This window comes from Henckelia pumila, chromosome 1 (genome assembly GCF_033568475.1).
Source record: "Henckelia pumila isolate YLH828 chromosome 1, ASM3356847v2, whole genome shotgun sequence".
Classification (NCBI taxonomy): domain Eukaryota; kingdom Viridiplantae; phylum Streptophyta; class Magnoliopsida; order Lamiales; family Gesneriaceae; genus Henckelia; species Henckelia pumila.
The window spans coordinates 111,818,847-111,835,934 of NC_133120.1; the positions used below are offsets into that span (position 1 = coordinate 111,818,847).

At 33.5% G+C, this 17,088-nt stretch overlaps 2 protein-coding genes across 3 annotated transcripts; one reads left to right on the top strand and one right to left on the bottom strand.

Annotated features, from left to right (window-relative positions):
• Positions 1 to 406: 406 nt before the first annotated feature.
• Positions 407 to 2,041, top strand: LOC140872660 (uncharacterized). The gene has a single exon (XM_073275551.1). It carries the CDS (start codon positions 407 to 409, stop codon positions 2,039 to 2,041), a length of 1,635 nt encoding a protein of 544 aa, XP_073131652.1.
• A 10,078-nt stretch (positions 2,042 to 12,119) lies between these two features.
• Positions 12,120 to 15,473, bottom strand: LOC140887420 (indole-3-pyruvate monooxygenase YUCCA6-like). 2 transcript variants are annotated; one of them, XM_073294671.1, is made up of 5 exons: positions 14,978 to 15,473; positions 14,167 to 14,875; positions 13,139 to 13,387; positions 12,777 to 12,899; positions 12,120 to 12,679 (listed from the first exon to the last, which is right to left on the bottom strand). In XM_073294671.1, exons 2-5 carry the CDS (start codon positions 14,860 to 14,862, stop codon positions 12,449 to 12,451), a joined length of 1,299 nt encoding a protein of 432 aa, XP_073150772.1. In that variant the 5' UTR covers positions 14,863 to 14,875; positions 14,978 to 15,473; the 3' UTR covers positions 12,120 to 12,448. The 2 variants fall into 2 exon arrangements, with proteins under 2 accessions (XP_073150772.1, XP_073150765.1); XM_073294664.1 differs by having other exon boundaries at positions 14,167 to 15,473.
• Between the last annotated feature and the right edge of the window lie 1,615 nt (positions 15,474 to 17,088).

Consider the following 17,088-nt stretch of genomic DNA (forward strand, 5'->3'; position numbering starts at 1 on the left):
GGTATTTTTAGAAGGTAATTTTAAAAAATTTCTCTTATTTTAAAGGAGTTTCTAACATCTATTTATATAATTTTAGTATTTACTCAATTTTTAAACTATATATTTAATATATAATTTTATTTTATTATATAAAATAAATTTATAACATCTAATTATAATAACGTGGTGTCATTTATATTATTTAAATATCTAGACATTCTATTATTTAATATAATGTTATTGTATTAAAGAAGTCTTTGTCACAGATTTACAATAACGTGGCGTGATTATATTATAATTATACTATATAGTATTTTTTCTATATACATTATATATATACTATATAATGTTATTATATAAAATAGTCTCTGGTACCTTATTATAATACAAACATTCAATTGTTATATTTAATTTACTGTAGGACTGCATGGCTTATGATCGAAGTTGGATGGATCGGCGATATGTTAATGGATCATTGAATGACGAATACATTAATGGGATCGAGGTATTTGTTGCTTTTGCGAAGAGTAATCCGACATGTTTACCTGACGAAACTATAAGATGTCCATGTAACCATAAGAAATGTCAGAATCTATCTTATTGGGATGAGAATACGGTCAAGTTCCACTTGTGCAGGTATGGCTTTGTTCCTAACTATTACAATTGGTACTTTCATGGGGAAAATTACATCCGTCCATCGTTTGAAGGAGTTAATATGGATTCACCATCCTCATCTCGAAGTAGTCGGCGTACGAGCACGGATGATATGCCACCCAATTTTGCAAATTTACGGAATCCAAACTCATATTTTGAGAGTGAATACCAATATGAAGGCGAACAATCTTATTATGATTATCCAAATGTAACTAATGAGGCGACAGTGAACGAGGATCCTGATGCCAATGTTATCGAAGATCCCCACATCAATTTCACCGAGGAGGATCCTAACATGATTGCTAGAGCTTTATATGATATGATTAAATCGACGGAGAAGGAGATTTGGGAAGGAAATCCACATGGACATACCTTGTTGTCTGTTCTTGCAAGGTTGTTGAAGATGAAATATGAGCATAGCATGTCTGAAAGGAATTACAATGACATGTGCCAATTAATGACAGAGTTATGTCCTGCCGATCACAATTTTCCAAAGAACTTCAATGCAACCAAGAGATTAGTCAAGGATATGGGTTTGCCGGTCGAAAAAATTGATTGTTGCAACAACAATTGCATGATATATTGGGGCATAGACAGCGAGTTGACGACATGCAGATTCTGTGAGCATCAACGCTACAAACAAAATCGATCTCGTGGATTTAGGAAGAATATGAAGCAAATCGCATACAAGCGTATGTATTACTTCCCCCTTACGCCTCGTCTCCAAAGATTGTATGCCTCAGAAGCAATGGCGTCACACATGCGATGGCACCACGAGCATGTGTATGACGGAGAAACGATGACTCACCCTTCGGATTCACCTGCTTGGCGCAACTTCACAGACACACACCCTACCTTTGCCTCCGAGATAAGGAATGTGAGACTAGCACTTTCTGCTGATGGTTTCCAACCTTTTGGTCAGTCAGGTCAGCAATATTCGTCTTGGCCTATGATTTTGACTCCATATAATTTGCCTCCTTGGATGTGCATGAAAGACGAGTATATGTTTCTGACTGTGCTTGCTCCTGGCCCAAAGAATCCAAAAGACAAACTCGATGTATTTCTACAACCACTAGTCACAGAACTTCAGTCACTCTGGCACGATGGTGCTATTACGTATGACGTTCATTCTCGTACAAACTTCACTTTGAGAGCAGCTCTGATGTGGACTATTAGTGATTTTCCAGCTTACGCAATGTTATCTGGTTGGAGCACCGCTGGTAAACAAGCATGTCCACATTGTATGTCAGACTCGGAGGCGTTCACACTAACACATAGCAGGAAAACAAGTTGGTTTGACAATCATAGAAAGTTTCTTCCCGTGAATCATCCATTGCGTTGGAGTAGAAATCTTTTCAGAAGAGGTCAAACTGTGTCGCACACTGCCAACTATGAGATCCGGACATGAATTACTCGACGAGTTGGACTCGTACGGTTTTTTACCATCGTACGAAGTGGACGCTGAAGAGCATAACAAAGAGTTATACAAAATGTCAGCAAGCGGGTGGAGGAAGAGAAGTATTTTTTGGGAGTTGCCTTACTGGAGTTCGAACATGGTCAGACATACTTTGGATGTGATGCACATCGAGAAAAACGTGTTTGATAACATATTCAATACTTTAATGAATGTGCCTGGAAAAACAAAAGATAACGCAAAATCTAGGGCAGACCTTGTTGACATGTCTATAAGACCAGAGTTGCATTTTGATATTGGCAGCGGCAGATATCCAAAGACGATATATTCCCTCGAAAAAGAAGAAAGATGTGCCATCTGTAGATGGCTGAAAGATGTTCGATTCTCAGATGGTTACGTGTCCAAACTGTCCCGGTGCGTCGACATGAACAAGTTACGCGTGTTTGGTTTGAAAAGTTATGATTGTCATGTGTTCATGCAACGACTTATACCTGTCATCTTTAAGGAACTGTTACCAAAAGAAGTGTGGGAGGTTTTGACAGAACTTAGTTTATTCTTCTCGGATTTAACTGCACGTAATATAAAAGTAAGTGATGTTCTAAGATTGAATGAGCAAATACCAGTGATTATGTGCAAATTGGAAAAAATATTTCCACCAAGTTTCTTCGACTCTATGGAACATCTATGCATACATCTCCCGTACGAAGCCCTTGTTTGTGGGCCAGTGCAAGATAGATGGATGTATCCATTCGAGAGATATTTACGTACTTTGAAGAAAACTGTTCGGAATAAAGCACGCGTAGAAGGATCGATTTGCAATGCTTATCTGGTCAAAGAAGCATCCATATTTTGTCAGCATTATTTCAGTGAGTCAATCAAAACTAGGGAGATGATGACAATGAGAAACAGGACATCAGTTGTGAATGAGGGAGTGACAGATACTATATCGGTGTTCAAAGTTGTGGGCAGGTCTATTGGTGCATCCAAGTCTAGAAATCTTCAGAACAATGAATATCATTCTCTTGCAACATATATGCTGTTAAATTGTGCCGAGACGAGGTCATTTGTCCAGTAAGTACCGTAATGCGATAACATTATTGTGTGTCTCATATAATATCTCATGAATATTTATTTATTATTTTTTTACTTTCTTTCGATGCAGAATGTACGAGAACCACTTGAGATTAAGTGTCCCAGGAATTAGTAACACTGACGTCGATGCACAATTACAGCAAAATTTTTTCCCGTGGTTCAAAAATTATGTTAGTCAAACCCATTTCTTCTACTTAGTGTATAAATTATTGTCATTTTTATTTCATTGACATTGAATGTTTCAACAAAATGAAATTAACATGCAGACATTTGAAAATCAAGATTGTAACATTTCACCAGATGTAAAACAACTTGCTATCGGGCCCCTCTCCAAAGTCAAGTGTCTTCGGGGTTATGCTATTAATGGTTTTAACTTTCATACGAAAGAAGATTCTACTCACAAAGCAACAGATAATTCAGGGGTCCATGTCAAAGGTTTTGCTGGTGATGGGACGTCGACGGACTATTATGGCATCATAGATGAGATACTAGAGGTAAAATACTCTAGAGATTCACCAAATAAGACTGTACTTTTCAGATGCACATGGTTTGATACGCATCCCAGATTGGGTACGAGAGTTCATCCGAAGTATAAAATAGTGGAAATCAATCGGAAGAGAAGGTTACGTTATTATGATCCTTTTGTTTTTTGTACACAAGCTTCGCAAGTTGTGTACTTAACTTACCCTTCAACAAAGAAAACAGTATCCGATTGGGTCTACGTCAGTGGAATGAGAAAACGCGATTACGTTCCTCAAATCAGAGGTGACATGGACCATGGCGGCGGTATTGCAAACGAGGCATTCAAAACCACGAGAGTCAAAGTCATGGATTGGAGACACAACTACTGCTAAACACACAAAGTCTTGTTGACGTCACCGTAATGTACGATAACGACATCGACACTGGAACTCAAAATAGCGATACAGACAATGTTCAAGCATCCACAGATGAAGAAACAATCAATCAATCTGAAGATAGTGAGTAGTATCGATCTAACGTTTAACATGTAGTCCAGTGTAAATATATGCTTTCTATCAATAATGAAATAATTTATCATATAACAAGGTTTTTTTTATTGTACTGTATCGAATTTTATTTATAAAGTTTGCAGAATAAATAATACATTATATAGAAAAAAATTAACAAAACATAATTGCCACGGTTAATATCACAGTTTATTGCATCTGTCAATTTAATTTATTAATAAATATCACAATTTAATGTCTTTAATTTTTCTCGGTTTTCATTAGAGATGCATATTAGTAGTGTCAATTATACAAAAATTTCAAGCTATTATTTATACAAAATTATGAATGATTAAATTAAAACATAATATACATTTGCCACGGTTCAATAAAACCGTGACAATTTTTGCCACGGTTTATTTTTAACCGTGACAAAATTTGTCACGGTTTTATTTTAACCGTGGCACTTTTAATTTATAAATATATTTAACAATTTATTACCTTTAAATTTTTTCTGTTCCATTATACATGCATATTATTTATGGCAATTTTACAAAAATTTGAAGCTATGATTTATATAAAATTTTGATTGATTAAATTAAAACATGGAATGAATTTGCCACGGTTGAATAAAACCGTGACAAATATTGCCACGGTTAACATTAACCGTGACAACATTTGTCACGGTTTTATTTTAACCGTGGCAATTTTAATTTATAAATATATTTAACAATTTATTACCTTTAAATTTTTTCTGTTCCATTATACATGCATATTATTTATGGCGATTTTACAAAAATTTGAAGCTATGATTTATATAAAATTTTGATTGATTAAATTAAAACATGGAATGAATTTGCCACGGTTGAATAAAACCGTGACAAATATTGCCACGGTTAACATTAACCGTGACAACATTTGTCACGGTTTTATTTTAACCGTGGCAAGTTTAATTTATAAATATATTTAACAATTTATTACCTTTAAATTTTTTCTGTTCCATTATACATGCATATTATTTATGGCGATTTTACAAAAATTTGAAGCTATGATTTATATAAAATTTTGATTGATTAAATTAAAACAGGGACAACATTTGCCACGGTTGAATAAAACCGTGACAAATATTGCCACGGTTAACATTAACCGTGACAACATTTGTCACGGTTTTATTTTAACCGTGGCAAATTTGCTACGGTTTTGTTTAACCGTGGTAAATATTAATATATGACCCTCCACCTAATCTCTTCTTCTTCCTCACCCGATCTCTCCCATTCTAGACAAACCCTAGCCGCCGCACGTAAGTAATCCGGCCGTGTTTTTCGCCTAGAAAAACTCCAATTTAAACCTAGACCTGAAGTCTACACGATGTAAGCTGCAATATCATACCAAATCTCGTGGTTTTCCTACAAGTTTTTCGAACATAGCGCCGCCGCCGCTGCCTTAAACCCGTCGAACCGCCGCCGCCGCCGAACCCTACATCGTTGGTAAGATTATATACTTCGAAAATATCTCTGATTTGTTAATTTCATGTTTAGTTCAAAAATTGATGGATTTATTGGTTGTTATACGAGATCCGACCGTCCGCCGCTGTCTCCGCTTGTCGCCGCCGTCTTCCGCTTGTCGCCGCCGTCCGCCGCCGTCCGCCGCCGGTCGCCGCTGGTATTGTTTATATTTTTGTTGGTTATAAATATAAATACAAGTTCACAAATAATATTGTTTATAAATGATATTAAATTTGGTTATTTGGTAGAGTAATAATATTATAAAGAATGTTTAAGGATTATTTAAATTATTTTTAGGTTATATTAATTGTGATATTTGATTACAAATTTTATAAAATATTTGGTTATTTGGTAGGGTAATAATATTATAAACAATGTTTAAGGATTATTTAAATTATTTTTATGTTATATTAATTGTGATATTTGATTACAAATTTTATATAAAATATAAATGTTTAGATATATAATATGATTTATAATTTTGTTTAAAGTATGTTAAAAAATTAAAAATCATAGTTGTTTATGGATTTATTAAGTAGACGTAATTACAATGTTAATATTTTAGGATTAATAAATTATTATAAATAAATATTAATATTTAAAGATTTATGATCAAACTATATATTTTACGAGTAGAATTATTTAACTTGTGATTATGTGACAGTAAATAAGCCGTATTTTGAAATTAAGTAATTTATGCTTTTCATAATTTGAATAAATTGATAGTATATTAGTTTTATTGTACTATCATTATTGGATGTTAAAAGTAAGTTAGTTGTGATAATTACTTAAATTTAATAGTTACATAGTGTATAAAATTTAAATTGTGTGTTCATAGCTTAGAAACATTTATTGTGAATAGATCTAGAATTTTAAGTTTAGGGATGATGATTTTTTAAAATCATTATAAATGTGTTGCAATTAATAAATATAGTTTCTATTGCGTTCGTTTAATTTTAAAATACATGTTTTATTATTTGATGTTTTTTTTATCTATATACATTTTAATTAATTATTTGCCTTACTTACAATTATTTAATTACATTAATTCTTTTTATTAATATATAAAAGAATTTTATTTATATTTAGTCAAGTAAGATGGATCCCAATGGTGCTTCTGGTTCAGTGAGTAATCCTTCCCTCCAGCCAGATCGTCGCATACTTATTTGGCCTGAGTTTGGAGGGTAAGTTACTAGTCAAATGATTTCTAGCAGTTATTCGATTAATAAATGTTAAGATTTCATAAATGTTTTTGAATTTTTTTTGCAGTTTTCTTCCACCGAAGAATGGCGTGGCTTCTTTCATCAAAAAAAAGTTTAAAGAACAAATTTTTTTGGGAGCCTACTCCTGGAGATATTTGACTAAGACTCAGCGTGACTACTATTGGGATCTATTTGTGGTACGTTATTTTTGTAATAATCAAAGTTGGTTACATTATTTATATTCTTTATTATTGATCTAAAATGAAATTTGGTTAAATTAACTTATTTTTATTAACAGGCCAATTATAGGTGGCTTCCGCAACATGAAGACGAAATTAGAAAAATTTGGAAACAACAGTGTGCTGACACATACCGTCAAACCTTACATCGTTGGAGGAAGTATGGCAGGTTGCCTCCTACGATAGATCAAGCGATATGGGCGACATATCTTGCACATTGGGAGAAAGAAAGTTGGCAGAAGATGGCGGAGGCGTACGGAAAGAACAGGCGTAGCGAGCCTGCTGGTCCAGGGACTGGTTTGACCAGGCACATCGCGGGCTCGAGACCCTTTGCCGTACATGCTGCGAGTATGGTAAGAAATATTTGATTACATAATATAAGAAAGTATTATATAATAATTATTATTATCATATTAATTATTTGTCACTTAAAATTATCTATGTATGTACGTTCAATGCAGCGTGAAGAGCTTAACAGAGATCCAAACAGTTATGAGCTACATCTCAAGACGCACAAGCGGGCGGACGGGACCTTTGCCGATGGCAAGTCCTAGCAGATCAGCGTACGCATATATATATATATATATATATATATATATATATATATATATATATATTCAATTATGATTTATATTTTACAAAATGTTAAATTTGGATGCATATTCATACATATAAATTTATCATTTGGTAAAACAGGAAGAGTTGGAGCGTCGTATCGACGAGCAGTTTCCACTGAGGCATACTGGAGATGCCCAACACTCTCCCACCGCTGAGCAGGTGAATGCGATATATTTCGATGTCGTCGGTGGTGTTAATCATCGACGGGTATATGGTATCGGTTCCATCGCACATACCATATACCAGGATGAGATGACACCTCGTTCTCGTGGCTCTAGCCAAATGAAGTCGTCGATTGCCGCACAGAATGAGGCGATACAGGCTGCCGTAGCTAAGGCAGAAGCTGCGAGTGCGGAGACGCAAGAGCTTCGACAGGAGTGCCAGCAGTATCGGACACGCTTGTCTAAGATGGAGGAGCTCTTGCGTAAGATCTTTGCTGCGGCCAGTAAGAAGAAGAAAAAAACTGCAAAGGATACACGTTCTGCTGATCAGTCGTCCTATCCATCTTATTCATTGCATATTCAGGAGCCTTCTCAGACTGACCGCGATGGCGGAGACGACGACAATGACGACGATGGGGATGATGATGGAGACGGGAGCGACGCAGACGGGGTGACGCCGACGGAGGTGACGACGATGAGACGCAGCAGGCGTCAGATTGGTCGCAGCTTTTCTATCATTAGATTGCTGTTTGTTTTGAGATATTAGATTATGTGTAAAGTGGTTTTTGCTTTTGGATTAGACATTTGGATGATTGGTGCGCACTTTTGTCTAATATATTTTGGAGTAATTAAATTTTATGTATAAATTTGTTTAGATTAATTAGTATATTTTAGTTAGTAATTAATAATATCATTAATAATTAAATATATAAATTTTTTTTTATACAGTTATTTATTTTTGCAACGATTGTTAAAAACCGTGTCAAAGTTTGCTACGGTTACTTTACACCGTTGCAAAATATTGTTACGCTACAATTTAAACCGTTGCAAATTTTGTAACGGTTTACTTTTAACCGTCACAAATATTTGCAACGCTTTATTTTACAACCGTTGCAATAAAATTGTGACGGTACGTTTTGCAACGCTAGAATAAACCGTGGCAAAAGCGTTGCAAATTCAATTTTGCAACGCTTTTTGTGATGCTAAAACCGTGGCAAACCTCCGTGTTTTTTTGTAGTGTGATACAAAAAAATAATAATAAAATTTGATCAAAATGCTATCTTTCAGCAAGAGCAAATGGGAAAAAATCCAACAAGGAAAATGAAAAAAAATGCTTCTGCTTTTCGAACTTCAAAGGCATCGAATAGGGATAAAAATAAAAAAAAAATCATAACATTACGCCTCAAATAAATTAAATCTTAAAATTTTAAATCAAAATATAACTAACATATGTCAAGTAAAATAACAAAAAAAATCACAAAGCGTTAACAAATTGACAGAAGAAATTCGGGAAGTCACAATTAACCAATGGTTGTGTGGTAGATTTGGTAGTGTTTGGGAGAGCTTATAGGATTTCAGCTTTTCCTTCATAAAATTCCAAAAAATTTCAAAATTTTGTGAATAAAAAGCTGAGAAGTGCTTATCAGAAAGCTCTCTCAAACACTACTTTAATGGCGTGAGGAAAAGAGGAAGTTATATAGATTAGATAAGAGCGTGCAATTGTGTGTGTGAGTGGCGGCTGAATGTGTGGTGGGTTTGTGGGACTAAACTATATAAAAACTGGAAACCCTAGGGATTAAATAATAATTTAATCTAAATTACGGTCGATTCGATTATTTCGGTTTTTTTTTTTTTTTTGCAAAAATCGAAACCAAAATTTTCAAAAAAATATATCCATAACCGAACCGAAAAATCGATTCAAATAAACCAAATTATTTATTTCGATCGGTTTTTTCGCTTTTATCTGAATAATGAACACCCCTGCATATATTAAATATAATCATAAAATAATAAATTTTTTTGTTGATTAAAAGTTATATCAAGACCGAAAATAATTATTATAAGAATCTCATATATATATATGTATGTGTGTGTGTTTATATATATATATATATATATATATATATATATATATATATATATATATATATAGATTTCTTGTGTTAGTTAATATTCTTGTTTTTCTAATAATGATATGATAAATTAATATTCAAAAATTTAGGTAAATATAAAATAATTTAGAAATAAAAAAAATTTAAAACCAGATAAGATATTGTAATTATAGATAAATTAAAATTAGAAAATAAATTATAGATAAGTTAATTACTCTAACCTCCTTAATCTTATTAATATATTGTATGTATGTATGTATGTATAAATAATGATACAATTATAACTTTCATTTAGACTTCACAAATAGGGGATTGTACTTTATATATATATATATATATATATATATATATATATATTATGTATGCAGTTATGTATGTATGAATGTCATAATGTATATATAAGTTACTGTTTGGTACACTTGACGAGGATGGAATGAGACATAATTTTTTCGAAAACAACATTTTTAGTCTTCTAATTTTGTCACTTTACGTTTTTTATCTTCTATATTATCAAATTTCAATTTTAACAATGTAATTTTTTTAATATAATTTTAGTTATTTTTTGTAGTGATGCGAGTCTCGTTTTACAAGTTTAAATCGAAAAGCATATTTAAGATGTAATTAATCCAACATAACTAGTAATTTGTGGCCCGAAACATTTCGGAACCTATCGAACTGATTCGCAAAAATCGAACCAAATCGGATCTTTTGAACTAAAAGAGCGTCCACGGAGGCCTGTGACACATTGATTTTACCTTGACGCGTAGCAGTTCAGATCTTTTGAAGTTTCGTTCGGATTTTCTGAACACAGAAGTCCATAAACATGCCAAATTGATGAGAAAAGTGGTAGAGCAACGGATCTTGCGAACTCAGTTCGGATCTTCCAAAAAATTTTCTATGAATAGGCGTGGAAACCTCATATTTTGGTGCCAAATCAGAGAGTTCTCGAGCTATTCGATCTATATTGAATGTTTGTACTCATATCATCTAGGGTTAGACACTAGCAAGGGAACACTGAGATCGTAGCAAAGCTATGCTCAAGTGGTGGGCTCTCGGCACGAGCGAATGAAAATTCACCGTAACGAAATGAAAAATGAAAAAAATTAGATGACTGAACTCATCTTCACCATTAACATGACCAAAACTAGAGAGGAAAAAAAAGAAAAAATAATTTTTTTGGTTCATTAACTTGTCCATATTTTGGTTTTGGTCTATTAACTTTTTCGATGTGAGTTTTGATACACTAACTTTTCATTTTCAATGATTTTTGATCTAACTGCATACGTGTCAACTTTTCGATTGGTCCAAAATGATGATGTAGACTAATCAAAAGCTGACACGTATGTAGTTGGACCAAAAATAACTGAAAATAAAAAGTTAGTGTATCAAAACGTACATCGGAAAAGATAATGGACCAAAATTCAAAAGGAGTAAAGTTACTGGACAAAAAAACTTATTTTTTCAAAAAAAAAAAAAATACAAATAAAATGAAAAAATATACTTTTCCCTAAAAGTAGGTTGTTATTTAGTCACCCTTCTCCAGTTTCACTCACATGATAAAAATATAATATGTATGATATGAATTAAATTTTGCAATTATATCATTTAACAATTATGTTTGATTTAGATTTTTCAATAATATATAAGATATCATGAAACAGAATAATAATTTAAATTATAACCATACCAAATTCATATTATACATTGTTCATATCTATTTTATAACACTTGTCTCATCCATAACAAGAAACAATATCTATCTAAACTCTCGGTGCGAAAAAAAAAATATATATCTATACAAATAAATAACTCGTTGATAAACAATAGTTAACGTCTCCATCGTGTATAATAAGAAACACCAATTAGAAGCATATGTCAATACAAATATGTAAAATTCATGTCTATGTATCATATAATATTAGTTAAATTTGTTTTCTTCATATATAATAATAATAATAATAATAATAATAATAATAATAATAAAAATAAAGAAGGTGGTACGGGTATTGCAAGCCTGCAACCACGACACGATCGAAGAATTTAGTGAATATATACAGACATTTAATACCTTTCTCCGTTAATAAAAGTCAATTATATGGCCAAGTTTGTATTTAATATTATTTGTGGTCCAAAATCTAGTGCTGGAGAATGTAATCATTTCAATTCCAGATTGGCAGAAGCCATAAAAATTGCACTAAATGAGGCAGTGATCATATAGAACTTTGGTACCAAACTTTCCCCATCATGTTTTAATTATATATTCTTACATTTTACAGATATACATATATATATTCTCGACTTTTCTCAACTCAATTAATAACGAGTTTAAGCAAGCAATACACACGTCAAAATATATATATTCCTTCACTAATAAAACACACCAACTGCCAATACATATATGTGCCAAGAATTAACCCTACAAAACTAAAAGTCAAGTACCTAATAATTAGGGAGAAATGTCAATGTACAAGATGTATACAAGCACTACATGCCTAAAAGAGCCTTTTCACTCTAAAAAAAACCCTCCATTTTTTTTTTTTTGGGATGTTTTGTGGGCATGATCAGTGGAGATGATCACTCGTAAAATTCTTGGATTTCCTTCCATGCATGACCAGAGCTTGAAAATACATATTTCTGGTGCCAACTCAAAATTTCTCCATTAATCAGACATGAATTGAGTCAATCCTACACACATATGATAGTACGTCTTACGATATCGACTTATCAGCAAACATTACTCCTCCGCATTAAATATGGCCATGAAATGGCCGAGAGATGCTTTGCCTCTTCCTTCCAACAACTTCCAATGTCATCTGCGATGTTCTTAGCGTCCATTGATGCCCCGAGAAGGCCGCGTTTGGTGAACCCCACGGCGTATAGCCCACATTCGCCTTTCCATCCGTTGGGAAACGGCCTTTTTGGGAGGCCATCTTTGTCTGAAAACATTTCATTTTCCTGTCCAAATGATGAAAAGATTAGTTTTTTGAGCACATGGTACTAATTACAAAAAAAAAAAAAAATACTGGATTAGTACATAAATTGTTCACAGTACCTTCAGCCAAGATGGAACATTGCTTTTGTAACCAGTTGCTAGGATTATTGCATCAAAACTCTCTCTTCTTCCATCCACGAATTCGACATGTCGATGCCCAAGTCTCCGAATGCTGGGAAATACCTATATATATTAACGAAAAAATCAGCCTAATTAAGATCCATGTTTGAAAATACCGAACCAAAGAAGGTACAATTAATCAATTAATGTATGGAATCTTCCGTGCATTTCCAATCTCAACCACATATAGAAACCCTTTTTCTATGTAATTGTTTGGACAAAAAAGGTGATTTTGGTTAGGCTAAAAATTGCCACTTAACAAATGCAAAACAAATCAATAATATTCATTAAGGGAATTGTACCTTGATGTCTCCACTTTTAATCTTATCAAGGGTTCCAACGTCCAACACCGGTGTCTTTCCTGTCAGGTTCTTTAGCTCGAGTGGGCCTAGTTGAGGCCGGTCCAACCCTAACCGACTCGTATCACCGAGCACGAGCCATGAAACGATCAACAAAAACCGGTCGACAAGTTGTATAGGTAGCCACTTTAGCAACCACATGGACAACCCGAAAGTTGATCTTCCCAGCATTTCTTGTGGTAGAATGTGGACCTAAATTGATAGCAAAATATTCATTAACAAAATAAGACACTGAACCCTACAAAAAAAAAATGCATACACAATAATAATGAAGGAAAACTAATGTAGAATGACTACTTATAAAATTTTCACGAAAATTAGAGCATGGCAAAAAGAGAGAGTAATATATAATCTGCAAAAATATTTAAAATTCGAGCCAAACATTGTTGCGCATGCTTGGGAATCCCAAGAAAGTGAAAACATGGAGGTTGTTTCCGTTCTGCACCTAAAAGAGGAGTCATGGGTGGATTATAAATTTAACTAAATGCATTTACAATATAATTAATCACAATATAGTGGAAAATGAACTTCCCAAGAAATGAAAAATGAAATTCTCAAGATTTTTCGAATTAGGGTTTCCCTTTCCATTTTATATTTATTAAGGGAAAAAATTTAAAAAGAGATGTGTAGAGGAAGAAAAATTTTTTGGACAATTAGCATTATAACTTGATAATAAAGTTTCTCCCACTCCCACATTAATATATACGGCCATAAATTAACTCCACTACTGATCAATTTTCCATGCAAATAGAATACATATATAATAGAAAATAGACAACAAATGCTAGCTAGCTGAAAAAATATTCAAGAATCTTGGGTTTTGCCTAGTTTTCTCCAAACGAGCTAACCCCATCGATCTTTGAAATGAAAAAAAAAAAAAAAAAAACACTTTGTTTTCCAATTAACATGGAAAATCCCAGAAAATTTTCAAAATGAAAGATATTGAAATAGATTAAAAAAAAAAATCTTACTGTATCTCTCACAACAAGTGAAGGGCTTGCATGATGATTGCAGAGATCCAAACACACCTCCATTCCAGAGTTCCCACATCCAACAACAAGCACTTTTTTCCCTTTATATACTCCTCCACTCTTGTACCTACTAGTGTGCACCACATCTCCACCAAACTCCTCCGTCCCGTCCATTGTCGGCACCACCGCCTCCGCATTCTCCCCCGTCGCCACTATCAGCCACCGGGACACGTACTCCGCCTGCTCCTCTGCCGCCGCCGACGACGTTTTCACCCTCCAGAACCCAAGATTCCTATCAAACTCAGCACTCACCACTCTCCGATTGAAAACAGGCCTGATTTCGAACCTCTTCGCGTAGGCTTCCAAGTACTGAACGAACTGTTGTTTGGTGGGGTAGGTGGGGAAATCTCGGGGGAAAGACATGAGAGGAAGCTGGCAGAATTGCTTGGGTAAATGAAGTTTCAGTCGATCGTAGGTCTTAAGTTGCCACAAGGAAGCTATGCAGTTGGATCTCTCGAGAACTAGTGATGGAACGCCTTTTTCTTTCAAGCAAGCAGCTGCCGCCAGGCCGGAAGGCCCCGCTCCGACGATCACCGGTCCCGGAACCCATATGATCTTCTTGCTCCCGAAATCTCTATAATTTCTACAAGGATCATGAGCCGTCTTCCCCTCTATTTCCCTCAAGAAATCGTCCATGATAACTAACAAGCTGTAACCACAACTAGCTTATATATATATCTCTGTTATGGAATCAAGAATCGGTTAAAAAGAATCAAACAAAAAAAACCCAGAAATAAAGAAGAGAAATAACTGAGCTAGCTATCCAACAGTGTAGGCTTCAGTGAAGCTACTTGTTCAAAGATTCTGTGGATAGAGAAGAGTGAAAATAGGTATAAGAGGGGTTGAAAAAACGTGCAGATGATGCGGAGAATAGTTGATGAATCATTATATATAGGGATAAACTCTAATTAATATATATCCGCCCTTAATTCGATCTCTTGAATCCGCCAGCAAGATTAAAAGTATGAGTAGAAGAAATATTCCTGAAGAAGTGGAGATCTGATTACAAGAAATTCTTATCCACTTGTGAGATGGGATTGATTATTTTTTCAATCTGAGACAAAATAGGAGGCTACGGGGCTCATCAATCAACATTCGTTCAATCACTCGTTCCATATATTAATATAATTACGCATTTAAAGCCAGTTCAAAAATGAACTCGAGAGTGACGTACATAAAATGTAAAAATTAATGAGTTTTTCAAGGGATATATGATGAAGGTGTGTAAGTGAGAAATGGAGAAGAGAGAAGCAGATGAGGTTCAGCAGTAAACTACGATATGTAACTCTTGTGGGGGTATATATATATATATATACACACATGTATAGTGTATGATATTGTGAGTGTCTTCGTGTGGAGTTGGCGCGTGTGCACGTATATTAATGAATTTAAATATTTCATTTTTTACTATCACTTTTCCAATGACCTAATATCATTTCATATTATTTTTGTTCAATTTTATTATATTAAATTAGAATTTTATTGTTTGGGGAAGCTGCATAGTTATTTTAGTTAGTTTATTAACTTGTTTAATTTTGAGTTTTGATCCAATACATGAGTTGTCAAAGTTGGTTTTTGGTACAATTATTTTTAATTTTTTGATATTCTGGTTCAATCAATGATATGATACTGATGTAAAATAATATTATTTATGTGATATTAGAAATTGCTGACTTATTCAGCTAAAAATTAGACCAAAATAGTCAAAATTAGTTAAAAGTTAGTATAACAAACTAAACTTTGAAACCTCACGAATTAATCAAAACCCGAAATTAGACAACTTCCCAAGATTAATTGTAAGGTTATTTTGTAGAATATTCTTTATGAGTATTTTGTTTTGGAACCTCTTATCTAGGGGTTGTATACTGTACTGTACCAAAATTATATATCGTATACAATACCAAAAATTACGGTATAAGAAAATGGTATGCCGTACCAAACTTTTGGTATATCGATTTTCGGCATACCGAATTTTTTTATATAACTAGTACACCGATTATATCGAAATTTATTATTTAAAAAATATTATGTATTTTTAAATTTTGTTTGGTATATACTTCGGTATTCTGGTATGTACTGAAATTTTTCAAATTTCATACTATTAACGTACTGAAAAATTCGGTATTGTTACCGTACCGAAATATTCGGTATACCAAAAATTCGATAAATTCAGTATTATTTTGATACGATAACCTTGTTATATAAAAAAATCGGAATTTCCAACTCTACTCTTATAATCAATATACACATGGTTTCGTATAAATAAACATCATAAAATTGCTATAACACATGAAATGTGGTGGAACACTAGATTGCAATAATGAAATACATTTCTTAATTAGTGGCTACCATCTATAAATATGTTCTCTTGACAAGGACACTGATTTACATGTCAGATGTTAACATAACATCTTTGATCAACGAGATGAACTCTGGTATGCATCCTGTGATGATCATTTAATCATTAAATAAATTCATTTGTGCTATCCTCTTTAAATTGTACTCATTTATCAGTGCATAAGTAGAATGCGATCCTCTTTAAAAATTACTGCATAAGTAGAGATGAACTCTGGTATGCATCCGTTAATGTCACCATACTCCATGTGTTCATTCAGTCATTTCTGGACGTGAGAGATGTGTATATATAATTGAAATGTCTCACGTCGGTTGTATACAGTTCCTGAGAGTTTCATATATGGATTTGAACAATCATCCCATTGACCTAGCTTTTGGGGTAATTTTTTTTGAAAGAGCTTTTGGGGTAATTAAATTAGGTCTAAATATAACTTCTTAACAAGTGTTCTATTATTGACTTAAAAAAAACACAAGAAAAATCATATGTACTGTAAGACACTTGAGATA